This window comes from Biomphalaria glabrata, chromosome 7, assembly GCF_947242115.1.
Source record: "Biomphalaria glabrata chromosome 7, xgBioGlab47.1, whole genome shotgun sequence".
In the NCBI taxonomy this organism is placed as follows: Eukaryota; Metazoa; Mollusca; class Gastropoda; family Planorbidae; genus Biomphalaria; species Biomphalaria glabrata.
The window spans coordinates 12,844,232-12,862,605 of record NC_074717.1 but is presented as its reverse complement, the minus strand read 5'-3'; the positions used below and the strand labels follow the sequence as shown (position 1 = coordinate 12,862,605).

The following is an 18,374-nucleotide window of genomic DNA, read 5'->3' as shown; positions in this document are numbered from 1 at the left end:
GTTATATGGAATTAATTCTTCAAATGAAATGAAAAAAGAACTCGGTATAGTAATGTTTATTAAGCCTCGTTATGTAACTCGCGTTTTAAAAAGGAATATCTTGATTTAGATCTAATCTAGATTTTTTAAACTAGATCTAGATTTTTATTACAGTAGGCTATATCTAGATTTGGATTTATATTCTAATTAAAATTATTTTAGAGTCTAGATCTCTAGATCTAGTTTAGACTAAAATAGACTAGATTAAGATGTAGAATTTCAATTTCTAAACATAAAGTGTAAAAAAAAAAGTGTAGATTTTCATTTCCAAACGTTTTGATCAATATTGCAATGTTTTAATATACTAAAACTAATCTAAAAATTTTTATTTAATTTAAATTTAAATTTACGGCAAATGAATCTTTGAAACATTATTACTTTTGACCATCAAAATTAAATCACCTCTTGAATATTATTTGCGAATATGCAGATCCGACAGGGATCCGACTTCGACGGGGGCCGCCTCTGAGTTTGTGTAACACAAACTCTCTTTGTAATCTTGTTTTTTTTGTAAATTTCTTAATAGGACAGAACTTACATAACTTAGCAATACAATTGTACATAAAAAAAATTTTGACAAAAAATCTAAAACTGTTTGCATAATGTGTTATAACTATGGTAAATAGTTATCTCCCTTACTAAATAGCCTCCCGTGTTTGTTTCTATTAATAGTGAATAGTTGTACAAATGGTGTATTTTTATGAAAAAACTGCAAAAAAAAAAAAAAAAAAAGCAAAGAACTCTGATTCAACTTACTGACGAACTAGCCCTAAAACACCACCTACTCAATAACAGAGACAAAATTACCAGTTTTTCAAACATAACGCCCGGACTAAACTACAGACAACCAACCATTAAAACACATTTACTAAATAACGCCTTAACAAAAGAATCAAATCCACTGGATCTCAAAGTAGGCAAGCTCGAAACAATTGAAAGCTATCCAAAAACAACTATCCATATATATATATACCGACGGATCGGCCTTCAAAGCCACCATCATTGCTGGTCTTGGTGCCTTCCCTAAAAATAAACAATTTGAAATAAGCGCACCCTGTGGCGATTACTGCTCAAACTTCCAAGCCGAAATTGAGGCAATTACCATAGCACTCCAGACAGTGGAAAACAAATTATATGAAGGAGTGCAATCACCATCAGATATTGTTGTCTTTACAGACACCCAATCCACTCTGCAAGCACTTAACAGCAACACCTCAAACAGCCCAAGAGAGTTGGCAACACTAATTGTGATAATCCATCAGATGATATCAAAATGGAGGAGCTGGAATACTTATCGAATGGCCAGATGGAGGAAAACTAGAAAAATCCTTTGCAACTGGAGAGCTCTCTGACAGTCACAGAGCAGAAAGGGAAGCACTAGCACTAGCTGCTACCATGCTAGCAAATCATCCAAGTTCCCCTCACAGTCAGATTGTCTTTCTAACAGACGCAAAAACAACCCTCCAAAGCCTGCAAAACTCTGATTCCCCTTATATTAAAAACCTCAGAACAGCACTCACAAAGCTCAACCACAACAGCAAAAAAACTGTTATTCAATGGATACCAGCTCACATACAACTAGCAGGAAATGAGAAGGCTGACACACTCGCCAAGAGTGGGAGAACAAACTCACAAGTAAACTCTGCACTCTATCCAGAAGAAATGAAGAAATTAATTGTAGATAAAATAAATGAGAAATGGACGAGCTCCCATCCAAATCACAAGAAAGATGATGCTTACTATAAGCTATCCCGACAAGACCAACGTCTAATCTTTCGACTCAGGACCGGACACAACAGAATGCGACAACACATGTTCCGGAAGCTCAAAATTGGAACCAGTGAAATCTGCCCATGTGGAGTATCACCAGAAAATGCCGACCACGTCCTCCAAAACTGCTCTCTCTACCAAGAGGCCCGTATAAGACATTGGCCCCAAATCACCCCAATAGAAAGAAAACTATATGGAGAGCTCCCTGATTTGGAAACCACTGCGCAGTTCATCTCATGTATTGGTCTAGTCATATGAACACTCCAACATAACAATGAGAACGATGAAGAAGAAGAAGAAGAAGAAGAATATCAAAATTAAATATCAATATCACACTACAGACGTCTGCAGTGGATCGCTGGACACATTGGCTTCATGGAAAATGAAAAGGTAGATAAGCTATCAAAGGCAGGTTCATCTATGGAACAACCAGACAGACCTGTAAGCTACCTCACCCTAAGGTCAATGTTAGTCAACAATCACAAAGAGGAGTGGCTCAACAAATAGGCATCAGGAAACACAGGCAGAGCCATGTACAAAGAAATGACTATGCCTAACAAACTGGACAGTATTAACTTCCTTTTCCGCAAAGAACTATCTACAATTTTCCAACTAAGAACAGGACACACACCTCTATTAAATTACCATTTGAACAAAATAAACTCCACACAACTCCCCCTCTGCAGGCACTGAGCCCACCCTTATGAAACCGTAAATAATATCCTCTTTGAATGCCCCTTCCTAATCCACCTTAGGCAGACCCTACTTCCCGTTCATCCCAACATAATCAACACCCTGTACGGCAGTGCTGAACAACTGAAGAAAACAGCATACTTTTTTTTTCCTTGGCACAGTCTGCAAAAGAGCTCACAGCTCAGCAGCAATAAATCTGGCTAGAAGAACAAGAAGAAGATGAAAAAACTGGTTGATTTTTAAAATTAAATTTTTCACTTTCAGAAAAAAAAAAAGTAGCCGTTGCATCAGAACTTTGAAATGTCTAAAATAGTATGTCGTCGGATTTTCTTTTCTTTTCTAGTTTACGAGATCTAAACGGGACGGACTGACGGACATTATACACAAAACTAATAGCGTCTTTTCCCCTTTCGGGGGCCGCTAAAAAGTATTGCCTTCTAGTAACAATACAAAAAGATATGAAATGTTCAGGACACTATAAAGTCACGATGTGAGCAGTACATTGTGACTTGACAGGTTCTTTTGTAAAATGGTGTAAGCCTGATTTTGAAGAATTGTATCAGGAATGAATGGTTCTAAATGATGTTTCTGTCACGGATTATGTTGATCGTTTAATGTGATACCATGATGATGTCACTAGTTGTGTGCCTCCAAGTGTGTCTGGCTGGCTGGTGAGACCTATGTCAGCTCAAAACGACTAATTGATTAACAAATCAACTTTTTTTTTTTATTGATTTATCTGTTCTCGTCGACAATGATTAAAGTATTAACTTGATCCGAGAATGACAAGATTTTGCCCAGACAGACAGACGGAGCTTGGTAAAACAAACTTAACTTATTCATTGTGAACCAGTTACATCGGCTAAAAGCTCAAAATACCAAAAGTGTTGTTATAAATGAAAAGATATCATGGAACACTCATATGGTAGAATTTGGTAGAAATAAATAAGAAATCAAAGCACTAAGCCTTATTAAAAGAAATATTGACAAGTTAGTTCTGTTTGGGATCTCTTAATTCAAGAAAGCATAAGATAACTAAAACAGGCGCAAATTAAAGCAGTGATGTTTATTACTAATGATTATTCACATATTGACTAGAGTAACACCATTAGTAAAATCATTCAATGCAGAGCCTCTCCAAGATAGAAGATTTAAAATTAAATTAACAATAAGTAACAATAATACTGAACCGTAACTTACTTATAATAAAACACAACCTAATAAAATATTCAGAGATAACGATAAATGCACATTTCTTATTTCATATGCTAAAACTAATTCGTGCAAGTTCTCCTGCTTCCGAGTGCCATGAGAGTATGTAACAGGTAGACTGAATCAGCCAGGAAAGCCAATGGCCCAGCAAGAGCCTCTGGTTACATGTATGTAACAGGTAGACTGAATCAGCCAGGAAAGCCAATGGCCCAGCAAGAGTCTCTGGTTACATGTATGTAACAGGTAGACTGAATCAACCAAGAAAACCAATGGCCCAGCAAGAGTCTTTAGTTACATGTATGTAGCAGGTAGACTGAATCAACCAAGAAAACCAATGGCCCAGCAAGAGTCTCTAGTTACATGTATGTAGCAGGTAGACTGAATCAACCAAGAAAACCAATGGCCCAGCAAGAGTCTCTAGTTACATGTATGTAACAGGTAGACTGAATCAGCCAGGAAAACCAATGGCCCAGCAAGAGTCTCTAGTTACATGTATGTAACAGGTAGACTGAATCAGCCAGGAAAACCAATGGCCCAGCAAGAGTCTCTAGTTACATGTATGTAACAGGTAGACTGAATCAGCCAGGAAAACCAATGGCCCAGCAAGAGTCTCTAGTTAACATGCACGACTAAATTAACACATGGATACAAATAATTATCTTTATCTTTGAAGGAACGTCTGTTGTTTATAAGATATTAGCATCTGGCAGAAATGAAAAGCACTATTTCCTTACACATTTACATTGTATTTAGACATATCAAAGTTGAAAAAGACGAATATGCACTCTATACTAACTCACTTATTTTCTATATAAAAGGAGGTGGTAGTGCTTAATGTATAAACTGTTTATTTGTAGTGATTATTATCTTTCCCTCTATCTAAACCAGGGGTTCTTAACCCGTGGATCGCGACCCCCTTGGTGGTCGATTGACGATTTGTCAAGGGTCGCTTAAGACCATTGAAAATATGAATTTTTTGGGTCAATTCTAACATGTAAAACTTGACACATCAAAGTTTTTTTGTTACATCGGAATGTACTATTTGTATTGTTAGTCGAGGATAGACGTTGCAGTCAACTAAATCAAAATTTCAAACATTTTAATTATCGCAGCAGAAATAGTTTTAATAGTATAAGTTAATGCGCATAACATTATTTTTTTTTTATCTAAATATAGATCTATGTCTGGCCTCTATTTATTGTTGTCAAGTGTATAGCCTAATGACGATATGTGAAAACTGCGCGGTATAAAAGTAGTTCGTTTTTTTTTAAACTTTCAATTGAAACAAAATTCGTATCAAAATTATTTTTAAAAATAATATTTGTATCAGTATTCTATTCAATGAGTTAGTTTTTAATGGAAAATATATTTTTTAATGATCCATTGACACTTTTACCATTGTGACCTTAGATGCAAATGTTTTGTACCAATGCGCGAATCTATGAATCATATCATACATTGTGTATGATGATTGTGAACATTTTATTAAGATTTACTTCCGAAGTTTTTCATTCAAAAGTGGTGTAATTTTTTGAAAAATCTGCTTGCATATATAATTTAAAAAATTAGATGGTTTACTTTCGGAAAAGAAAAAAGTAGCCGTTGCATCAGAACTTTGAATGATCTAAATTATCATAATGTCCGATTTCTCTTCTAGTTTCTGAGATCTAAACGGGACGGGTGGACACACAGGCCACACATAACTAATAGCGTCTTTTCCCCTTTCGGGGGGCCGCTAAAAAACAGTGGTGAACATTTTTAATTAAATGTTAATTTTTATATACTTCTGAAGATTAGATCAGACTTAACTTTTTATTTTGTGTCCGCTGGATTGCTTAGAGTTTAGATCAGCGGTTCTCAACCTTTTCAGTTCGGCGACCCCTATTTACAATTCCTTACTATACCGTGATCCCTCAACAGTAAATTATTTTCGTTCATAAGTATAAGTAACTGCTTAGGCTAATGTTATAAAATTATAATTGTAGGCCTAATGTAAATCTCTGATTGAATTGCCAAGGCTTTATGTTTAATAAGGAAACAAATGTTATTATGTGTTACGATATATGATAGTCTTGAATTACGTAATTCTCTTCATCATTCAATTACAAATAAATAAAATAATAACTTTATTGTCATGCATTTATTGACCTTTCTATTTCATATTCACATTATCCACATGTCATACACTAGAGACGAGTTTCTGTATTTAGACTTCATAACGAACAGTAGTATTGTAAATTGAAGGTGCGATATTGACAAATTGGGACATCACTGCAAACGCTTGATTTCGATTTGTGTAATTATAGAGAAATTTTTCGCTGCCTCTCTATTAATGAAATCAATAAACTATTTCTGTCTTCAAAACATCTTCAACTTTGACTTTAATTTGAGTTCTGGCAAGTGCAAATGGAATGTTAAGTTTGGACAGTTTGGAGTGTTAGCAAATGTTCTGTCACAAACTTATCCATTGCACTTGATCCTTTCAGTGACCTTTTTTTTTGTTGCTTTTTGTCATTTGAATAACATTGTCTTCGTTATAACTAGTCGACGATGAATCACAAACTGAGTTTCAATGACTTTTGGTGACTCATTCTGTTGAAATTCAGACCAACATACTTCAATACTTTAGGGGGCATGACAATTCGCTCATTGACATTTTGTACACCCCCAAAAAGTTTTTAAATAAACTAATTAAACACGCAATTAAAATATATGTCGGTGAACCAGTTGTCGGTGAGCGATATGTCGAGTGAACGAATAGTCGTGTGAACGAATTTTCGGGTGAACGAATTGTCGGGTGAACGAAAAGTCGTGAACGATTTGTCAGTGAAAGAAATGTCAGTGAACGAATAGTCGTGGAACCAATACTTGGAGCACCATCTGTCCAGACACCACTAATATTATTCAAAACTATTTGACACTTTTCCAAAAATGAACTTATTTTCTTTGACACGTACACATACTGTCGTGGATTGCAAACATCTTGAAATGGCCAACATTTATATGTCAAACCATTCCTCTAAACTCTAAACTACTTGGTATCTATGACGACAAAGTTCGGATGCTAGCTATCAAAAAGACATTACAGTTCTTTCGGCTCCATAGACCTAGAGAACTTCGTTACAAATGACGTGTTGTAGTTGTTCAATTCCTGCCTCAACTAATGGGGCAGGCAGAGGAAACAGCGGTACATGGCTTACAACAGTGTCCAAGAACTGCGGGAAGACAACTAAAGGGTCATTTGAACTGCATGTAAGCTATGTTGCACTACCTTCAACAACAGGGTTACTTACCAGAGCACTAGGGGAGGCCCATGCTTTCCTGTCCTGCTACCATTAGGAGTTCATCCAAGGTTCATGTTGTCCAATACGTTATGTATTTCTATACCAAATTTACGTAATAAAATTAAAATATTATGGATGCGTTGTTCCACCTTTTTCAAAACATATACAATTTAGTCCACATATTACAGTTTTACACGATTGTTTGGTTAGCAATCAAAGATTGTTGTACATATGTAATTACTTTATATGACTTATGTTCCTTACCTGAGCCTAACTGGCATATTTAAAAAATTGTTAGGGTTTGAAAGTATTGATGCCATACTGACAATGTATAACTCTAGTGACTTGATCTGAACTGTGTTCTTAACTATGAGTGCTAGTGTGTAGATTATGAAGTATGTTTTGTTTTTAGAGTATCTTCTAATAGCTTTGGGGTGCAGATTTATTTATTATGTAAGCAGAAGTTTTCACATCAAGAAGTGAATCTGATGCGAACAGCATAAAGTGCACTATAACTATAACCCAGTAGTAGGCCTACTCATTCTGATCATAGTATTGACCTAGATCTAACTCTAGTAGATCTAGATTCTATTTCTAGATTTCTAGATCTAGTCTAGATTCTAGTCTAGTTTAGGCTATAGATTTAGTTCTGGATCTTTATCTAGTCTATTTAATCTAGACATAAACCTAGTCTAGATCTACCTTCTAGACCTAGTCTAGATTCTAGATCGAGATCTAGATAGATCTAAATCTAGATTTAGATATAGTTTAGATCAAGAGTCTAGATCCAGATCTAAACCAGATCTAGAACAAGTCTAGAAATCTATTCTAGCCTAGATTCCAATTCTTGCTCTAGTCTGATTTCTAGTTCTAGATTTTGGTTCTACTTCTAGATTCTAGTTCTATCTAGATCAAGTCTAGATTTAGATCAAGAACTAGTCTAGAGATTTAGTCTAGATGTAGATCTAGATCTAGACTATATCATATCTAGAACTAGTCAAGAAATCTAGATCTTGCCTAGATCTAGATTCTATATATATTCCCTATTCTGGATCTTGTCTAGACCTATTAAGTAAATAGAGCTATTATGATCAGGATTAGTAGGCCTTGGGTAATAGTGTAGGCCCTATCGCATTGGAAAACTGTTAAGTTGTGCAGGCTCATTTTTTTTTAAATTTCTTACTACGTCTACTCCAATATATTAATTGAAATTGTTGGGAAGAGGTAGGTTTCTTGGAGCAGTGGCGTCATTGGGAAGGGGGCGAGGGTGCGGTCCACACCGGTCGACACCATTTTGGAGGGGGGCAACCAAGTTGAAAAAATTATAACTTGACAAAAGCAGACACATCGGAAAATATAATAATGAAATCTCATGATATATCTTGGAGCAGTGGCGTCACTATGGGGGTGCGATGGCTGCAGTCCGCACCTGTCGACATCATTTTGGGGGTGATAACCAAGTTGAAAAAATTATAACTTGACAAAAGCAGATACATAGAAAAAGATAATAATTAAATCTCGAGATATATCTTGGAGCAGTGGTGTCACTAGGGTGATGGGGTGTGAGGGGTGCGGTCCGTACCAGTCGACACCATTTTGGGTGTAACGATAAGGATGGAAAAATTATATAACTTAGTAAAAGCAGACAATTGTGAAAAGATAATAATAAAATCTCTAGTTATATGCCCAAATTAGCCTTGACACATCTAGATGGTAGTTTAAGTGTAAATGATACAGCACAACGTTATACCATTTAAAGTATAACAAAAGAAACCTGTTCACATGATGTTAAGTCTGTTTATAATTTTAATTAAATATTATTGTAAAATTTGCAATAACATTTGAATAAATGTAATAAACATTGGGATTTTACATTTGAGTAAAAATTTTAAAAAAGTAGATAATCAGCTCACTGTAATGGTTCAACAAAAAAAAAAAACAACTAGCAATAGTGTTCATTGGAACATATTTCAAGAAAATTGATGGGGAGGTTTCCATGCTGATCTTAGGTGATCACTTAACGCTACTCTACTTATTCCAGAAGAGTTAGAAGAGTCTTATCAAAGACGACATGTTGCACTGTTTGCTTTTATGTGAAAAATTACGCCAAATTTAAAAAAAATCTTTAAACAATCAAAACAAGAATATGGCTTGAATATATTTCTCGTCTATTAGTAAATTTGATGGGGGCCTTTCTGAGTTTGTGTGATAACACAAACTCTCTTTGTAATCTTGTGTTGTTGTTTTTTTTACTCGCCCTTCCCTACGGTGGCGTCATTCCAGATTCCATCTCTGGCTGCTCGATTCTATCAATCAATAACGACCAATGGAGCAATGAACAGAATTCTCAAGGGAGTCAAAGGGACATTATCCGAGGAAACAGGAAATAAATCGTATTTTTATAGGTTGTCTCCCATACTTGATTTTTTTTAACAATAAAAAATCATTTATAAAAATAAAAACAAGGTTACAAAGACAGTTTATGTGGAAATACAAACTCAAAATCGGCCCCCTAAGTAGTCCATCAAGGCAGATAAAAAGGCATGTTTCAATATTTTCAGAAAGAATATCAGAATGAAATTCTATCAAAGGCAAATGGAGAAGAATGGAGAAAGAATGTTGACAGATCTTGTGTTGTGCCCCAAATGTCAAGCAGGCCAAGGGATAAGAGAAAGTGAAGGAGAAGTTCGATGTGAAACTGTCATATAATGATTATCTAATTGATCTAATTGTTCTTTAAAGGGTCATCTCTTATTCAAAAAAAAAAAAATATATTTTCGTAAATGGTGTATTTTTATGAAAAAACTTCTTGCATAGTTGATTTTTAAAGTTAAATTTTTCGCTTTCAGAAAAGAAAAAAGTAGCTATTTCATCAGAAATTTGAATGGTCTAAAATATCATGATGTTGGATTTTCAATATCTTTTGTAGTTTAGGAGATCTAAGCGGGACGGACGGACGGACGGACAGACAGACCACACAAAACTAATAGCGTCTATTCCTCTTTTGGGGGCCGCTAACAAGCAAAATATAGAAAATTCTTTTTTTTCAATTCTAAAGGGGAAGAACTCCATCCTTAAAACTATATCTACATCTACATCTACAAACTATTTCCTTTCTTCGATATTAAACAAAATGATAATTTCCAATAAATAATTGACTAATTGAGAATTTTCGTTTATTAATTCATGTATTGTTAACAGCAATAAATAATTGTTTAAAATAATCAACTTGATCGTGAGGGGAAAAGAGCGTTGTCAATTATTTAAGGGGACTAAACCCAACAAATTTAGCCATATCTGTAAATACTGAAGTTGCTATGAAACAAAATATTTAGGAATAACTGAGTGATATTTCGAATTTTTTTGAAAACATTAAAATACCCACCCCTTTTAAATACAGCATTTTAGAAAAAAAAAGTTAAACAAAACCGATAGATCTAAATTGTAAGACTTTCATATTCACTGAGAGTATTGGATATGTATGTTAAGATGTATAATACATGTCGATCTAGATCTAGAAGTAATAAAATGGTACTTTAAATGCTCAAGACTTCAAATTTAATATTCCTCGATTTCGAAAATAAAATAAATAAATAAATAAATAACATAGGAGTCTATTGGCTTTTTTTAAAAAAAAGTAATGGGACGAAATTGTGAATAAAAAAATTGTTTTGGATAAAATTAACAGCCGCCATTTCTATTGTGAAAGATGCTTAGTTGTTCTAGGCAAAAGGTAAGTAATAACAAGCTCAATTTTTGGTACTATTTGGTCAAGCTCAACTTTGAAACATTGTTATAAAGTCAGTGAGCTAGGGCTTTAGTAAATATATAATAGATTATGTCTATGATAACAAGACCACACGAGCTGGTATCGAATATAACGGGAATTATATAATCTTTAGATCTGAAGAGGTTCTAATTCTAACCTCTACAGCAGACAATACATCGACTATTCTGTTCATCTGAAGACTGGTCTCCCCACAAAACTCTTGACTCACATGAAACAAAAACATGGTTGCCAGAGTTTGCTTTCCTTTCGTCCCTAACAAGAGGCATGAGTTGTCCGCCCCTTGACAATGTGTGCACAAGTGCTGGTAGCATCTTAGTTTCCATAGAGACAGCTTCCGGTAAAGCGAATCTGATTTAGAAACTGGACAAATGGAAATTGACCAGACTCGGAGAACAAACAGAAGAACGAATCTGCGGACATCATGGGGTGGGGTACGAGGTGACTTCTTGTTAACGAAGAAAGGTGGGAAGGAGTGGGGAGAGAGATGTGCGGGCGGGAGTTTCACCCAAAAGAACAGACGTACAACAACAGAGACCATGGAGCCAAAACATCAACGTACACACACACCCACACACCTACATGAGACTTAAAAAGCATTAAATCACACACACACGCACACATACATGGGACATAGAAAGCAGTCAATCACACACACAAATACTTAAATGAGACTTGGAAAGTACTTACACACACATGACTCATAGAAAGCAATTACACACACACACACACACATGCATGACACATAGAAAGCAATTACACACACACACACATGCATGACACATAGAAAGCACTCGCTGTCTACTCACACACACACATACTACCATGAGATGTAGAAGGCACTCATCCACACACATACACACACACATTCAATCACAACAGCTCAGTCATCAACTTACATCTGATTGTAAATAGCTAAAACTTTGTAACATAAAACACAAACTACAGTAAAATTTGATCAATTCTGAGGTTAACTTAAAAGGACATCTTTCGATTTCCGTGACATTATTTTGGTCAATAATACAATCAATACTTAGTCTTATATATTAGCACCTCGCCTTGTATACTCCGGTGGCTGTCTGCACCTACTTTGACAGCATCAGACTTTTCTTTTGAATGTTGAAGGTTTGAAAAAGGTTTTGAAAGAAAGAATAGAATAATGAGTCCATTAAAGGCGACGGTACGTTCATGATGTAAAAACAGACAACTAGACTGTTTCTTCAAAACTACGCGTGTCGCTAATTGATATCGATCTGTGACGTTAGTTTGATGATTTCACATCACTGCCCCAAGTCTCAAAAAGTCTAAATTGTGGGGAAGATGAAAACAAAAGGGAAATAATGGCAATTATTTTTTCAACACAACTGTAATAGTGAAGTCTTCTGGCTTTTATGATCCCTTAAACTCTACTATCCTCAAGTCTGATGGGTTGATGGGGAGCCATCATGGGAATCCCATCTTGTGGTTAGAGGGTACTTCCATTTCTTAGTGTTATTATAGATTTAGATCTGGTTTTAACAATTTTCGTTGGCATCGGCTAAGAAATGACAGAGAAATGACAGAGAGAAATGACAGAGAGAAATGACCGAGAGCAATGACAGAGAGAAATGACAGAGAGAAATGACAGAGAGAAATGACAGAGAGAAAAATGACAGAGAGAAAAATGACAGAGAGAAATGACAGAGAGAAATGACAGAGAGAAATGACAGAGAGAAATGACAGAGAGAAAAATGACAGAGAGAAATGACAGAGAGAAATGACCGAGAGAAATTACAGAGAGAAATGACAGAGAAATTACTGAGACAAATGACAGAGAGAAATGACAGAGAAATTACAGAGAGAAATGACAGAGAAATTACTGAGACAAATGATAGAGAGAAATGACAGAGAAATTACTGAGAGAAATGACCGAGAGAAGGACAGAGAAATGTCAGAGAGAGAAATGACAGAGTTTTCTTGTTCAGACATTGTTCCCAAAGTTCAACAACGTGCTTGCCTTAGGACGTACTTGTGTTGAATATATAGAATAGATTGAGATGTCTTTGACAGGCTTTATCTACTTGCCGAATCTTTGTCTTCTCGCCCCCATTAAACCTGGAGTCAATCGCTTTGTCACTGGTCACATTTTTAGTGTCCCGTTGCACTAAACGATTTCTGTCATTCTGAGCTGCAGAAATTCGTAGCCCCAGAGCCGAATGAGGAAACCCTCCCCCCTTTATAAATGTAAAAAGAGCGCATGAAAGAGGGGCGGGTTTAAATATAGTGTCCAATTTCGATACAGAAGCTGACGAGACTTTCCAGAGAAGCGTAGCGTATTGGGACAGATAAACAGAAATAAATAATTAAATAAATAATAAAGAAAGAAAGAAAGAAAAAAAGAAAGAAGATAGATAGATAGATAGATAGATAGATAGATAGATAGATTGATAGATTGATAGATAGATAGATAGATAGATAGATAGATAGATAGATAGATAGATTAGATTAGATTAGATTAGATTAGATTAGATTAGATAGATAGATAGTTAGATAGATAGATAGATAGATAGATAGATAGATAGATAGATAGATTAGATATATTAGATAGATAGATTAGATTAGATAGATAGATAGATAGATAGATATATTAGATATATTAGATAGATAGAAAGATAGATAGATATATAGATAGATAGATAGATAGATAGATAGATAGATAGATAGATAGATAGATAGATAGATAGATAGATAGATTAGATATATTAGATAGATAGATTAGATTAGATTAGATTAGATAGATTAGATAGATAGATAGATAGATAGATAGATAGATAGATAGATAGATAGATAGATAGATAGATAGATAGATTAGATATATTAGATAGATAGAAAGATAGATAGATAGATAGATAGATAGATAGATAGATAGATAGATAGATAGATAGATAGATAGATAGATAGATAGATAGATAGATAGATAGAGGGATAGATAGATAGATAGATAGATAGATAGATAGATAGATAGATTAGATAGATAGATAGATAAATAAATAGATAGATAGATAGATAGATAGATAGATAGATAGATAGATAGATAGATAGATAGATAGTTACCTGCAATCATTCCAGATATGGAAGGCACTGCCAAACTATTTTTGTTTTCCGTTGGTAGAAATGGGAAGTAACTGCCTCGCCTGACCGGGGGCAGTCCTCGGAAAGGAATGTCGAATGCAGGTGTGATCTCCGAGACTCTGGACGGCGCCCTGTTGAACAGGGAGGCAGAGTCGAAGGTAAACACGGGGTTCTCCCGTCCTTTGTATGGTGGAGAGCATGGCGACTCTCTGATGAGATTCTCCTCGGAGCCAGTATTGGGACTGACCAGTTCTGGAACTTTCGGTTGGGTCACCTGAAAATAGCAACAAGATTCATACTGTCATAAATGAAGTAATCTCTTCATCCCATTTATATAACTATCTCACTTATAATTTTTAGCAGCCTCCTAAAGGGGAATAGACGCTATTAGTTTTGTGTTCTCTGTTTGTCCGTCCGTCCGTCCCGTTTAGATCTCGTAAACTAGAAAGGATTTTGAAAATCCGACATCATGATATTATAGACCATTACGTTTTCTTTTCTGAAATCGAAAAATTTAATTTTTTTAAATCAACAATGCAACAGTTTTTTTTCACAAAAATACCATTTTTACAACTATTCACTATTAATAGTAACAAACACGGGAGACTATTTAGTAAGGGAGACAATCATTTACCATATTTTAATACATTTATGCAAACGGTCTAAGATGTTTTGTCTAGTTTATTTATTGACACTTTCAATTACCCTTTACAAAACAATTAGATCAATTAGATAAGCATTCAATAATAACATTTAGTTCAGGTCCTAATCTAGCTTCACATTTTCCTATCCCTTTATATGTTGGACCATTGGTGCACCACACAAGATCTGTCAACCGTCTTTCTCCATTCCTCTTTGTCATTTGCATTTGATAGAATTTCAATCACTGACAGGCCTGTCAATTCTTTGATGTATTCTTAATCTTCTTCCAGGTACTGTTCCCTGAAGGAAATACTCTACGAGCCATGAGGACCTTGAGATGTAGCCATAGAGTTTGAGTTTACGTTTTTTGACAGTGGTTAGTAGGTCATCGTGGGGTTCAACTGCTGTATTAATCCTGTTTCTTATCTCTTCCTTCGTTCTTTTAAGAGGCACCTAGGTTTTAGCTATAACTATAACCATCAGTTCACTGAATACATATGAATATTAACAAAGCAATAAAATAAGCATTAATAAATCTCCGTATCCTGTGGTATCAAGACGTTTGTCAAACAATACAACAGTATTGCTAACACTTTCGACACGAACACGTCTCTTCTTTTTGTATGTTTTTGTTGTTGTTGGTAGTTTGTAGTTCATAGTTTCTGATATTTTTTTCTGAAAATATTGAAACGTGTCTTTTTACCTGCCTGAGCGGACCTTTTCGGGGGTCGATTTTGAGTAAGTGTTACCACACAAACTGTCTTCGTAACTTTGTTGATTTCCATCTTGGCAACCTATTTGGATTCTAATATTTGAACTTGTTATACTAGTAGAAGATTGTAACGTCATACGGAAAGTATAATCGAATCTCGATGAAGACTGGAATTTTGAATTTCGGAATTTTCAGACAACTCTGATAGGTGACCTGACATTAGTTGGATAAAGTAAAGGCGATTGGTCGTCGTGCATCTTTAATGATCGGTCATACAAACAGATGATCTTTACTAAAGGCCCTTACATAGCCTGTCCTATAAATCACAAGAGAGAGAGGTACTTCACTTTTACTACTTACTAGATATATATTGAGTCTCTGTGTAAGTAGACACCTTAGCAAACATCTCACTACATTTTACAATAATTGAGTTGAAATTAGGATGACTCAATGTCACTTCATTATCGTACACACTGAACACACAACTGGACAAATGTTTTGTTTCTAGACCCAACGACTTTGGGCATGTACATTTTTAACACATGGCAGCATCACACACACACACACACACGCACGCACGCACGCACTCACACACACACAAATGTCCGATGGAACCTCTTTTACTTTATTATGCAGCGTGGCAAGAATTTTAGAGGGGACAGATAGTTCCCTGTCTAGGGTCGGATCTGGCCCGCAGGCTGTAGATTGAGCATCACTGTTCTAGTCAATTATGGGGGGGGGGGGGTGAGCTAAAAATGATTATGTAGGAAAAGTTCTTTTTTTTTCTTGTATTTCTTGTCGGTCATGCGATCAAAATATATTTAGACACGTACTATACGAATTCAATAGCTTTCAGCATACGAAACGAATTGGAGGGGGGGGGGGAGGAGCTATTTATTTTTATCACGTTCCTGTATAGAAAACACCATAACTAGAGAGTAAAACACATACACTGGAAAAAGTGAACTACTCATATTTCCAAATGCTCAAGAATAAAAGATTTGGCCCTGGGCCATTAATATATTTTCCAACAGACACACCACGATATGAAAAGAAAATTATCAATCAGTTTAAAAATATCTCCCCTCTTCCCCCCCCCCCCCCCCATTTTATTTTTCAAATCAGAGATTCTCAGACTGTTTACATGGGCTCATCTTTTGTTTATATAGTCGTTTCTTAGTCATACTAGACCTTTGAAAATCGTAAGTCGTGTTTCCTTTTCAAGTATATTTTTAGTAAATTAGTCTTATGGTGTTTCGTCAAATCGAGGAATTAGCACTATCCAAGTTACATGTCTGATAGCCACACAAAACATTCACAGCTTGATTCTGGGTTCACGCGGTGACTTCTTCTGATTGGCGGCTACCTCTAAGAGGTAGTTCATTTCAGTTCGATGATAGCCCTCGAAGTAGTTGGGTTAGTTGGTCACGTTGTCAGTCGGTCACGTCGCCAGTCGGTTATATTTTTCAGTCGGTCACGTTGTCACTTTGTTACATTGTCATTCGGTCAAGTTGTCAGTCAGTCACATTGTCATTTTGTCCGTCAGTTGGTTACATCGTCAATAGGTCACGTTGTCACTAATCTGGGTCTTATTTACGGCAGTACAGAATGTAAAGCTGTATTAGTTCCTTTCAAAACAAACTTCCAATTGTCAATAAAATATATGGCTTGAGATTTATTTTAAAGGGCTAAATAATTTTCTCAAAACGTTTTTTTTTCCTTGTGATTTCATCAATATGAGCTTCTATTCTCTGCCTGAGAATCATGAGTAAAGATTTAGCCTGCCATAAATATCAAGGTCAAAATGATCCATTCCCATAGTCAAAAGTCCGTACATTAGTCTAAGTGGAAATGCATTCTACTAAATTAAGTCCTTTTTTCCGTTTCACTAAAACATATTGCAAGGAACAAATTATCTTATTTACTTCAAGTCTTATTTTAAGTTTAATTTTTCACTTCTCTTTTTACACCAGGCAGGGACTCCACATCCCGTTAGGGGCAGTTAAGCATTGATTGTTGCTGCCCGAGGATACGAATCAGATTTATCTCTCCTGACATTGGGTCCAAGCATTTCTTTTTTCTCCTTGTCTGTATGATCTGACTCGTGGACTTCTGATAGCATCAGTTCATTTCACAAGAACAGTCCAATACAATTGTCTTTGGAGAAATTAATAATTTTCTCTCTCTGTCTCTCTTTCTCTCTCTCTCTTTCGACTCTCTAGACATATAATATTACTATTTAGTTGTAAGACCTTTCAGAACTTATTTATCCCAATAATAAATCTGTGCGATTACAAATATCTGAACCAATAGTCTTTTATTATTGCAATTCCATACTTTTAGGTTTCTCAATGCGCTATGATCCAATCACTTGTCAGAGCCAGTTGGGAAAAAAAAGGAGGGGGGGGGGGGGGGGAGAAGCGCTTATCTGTATTTAAGTTACCGTGATCGCTTTTTAAATTTATTTTTTAAAAAGTTGTATGACTTCAACTGGAACTGGGGGGCTCAAGCTTCCTCAAACCAATACACTAACTACTGTGCCAGCAAATGACCTTGTTCGATACAAAACACAACCAATAGCTAATTAAATAATTGGTACAATTTTATTTTTTTAGTCAGGTAAAGGAAATAATAGTGAACATTTCAACTAGATCTGAGAGTTGAGTCTGAGAGAAATAACGTGTACAAACGTTTTACCAGACAGACATACAGACAGAGTGAGTTGATAGAAGCTATGTACAAACTAGATGCTTGATCTCGTTTTTCAAACTACTAATGTAGAGTTTTTATCTTTTAAATCGCATAGCTGTCTCTGTCTCACTCTCTGTGTGTCTCTGTCTCACTCTCTGTGTGTCTCTGTCTCACTCTCTGTGTGTCTCTGTCTCACTCTCTGTGTGTCTTTGTCTCACTCTCTGTGTGTTTCTGTCTCCTTCTACATTCATCGCTACCTCTCTCTCTCTCTCTCTCTCTCTCTCTCTTTCTCCTCTTCGCCTACTTCACTCTACTCGTCAAAAAAAAAACAATATTAACCAAATTGTCATTGTAAGTACGGCCCCCCACAAAGTGGCTATACGAACCACTTAATTGACCAGTAGCGACCAGTATTCAACGGGAGCTTCTTATG

At 35.7% G+C, this 18,374-nt stretch overlaps 1 protein-coding gene across 1 annotated transcript in view; it reads right to left on the bottom strand.

Annotated features, from left to right (window-relative positions):
* The window catches only part of LOC106052312 (cyclic nucleotide-gated cation channel beta-1-like), a 205,236-nt gene that overhangs the window by 140,887 nt on the left and 45,975 nt on the right, over positions 1 to 18,374 (bottom strand). The window contains exon 3 of the mRNA XM_056034769.1: positions 13,879 to 14,170. Within this exon, the coding sequence (XP_055890744.1) occupies positions 13,879 to 14,170 (292 nt within the window). The remainder of the gene's footprint in view (positions 1 to 13,878; positions 14,171 to 18,374) is intronic.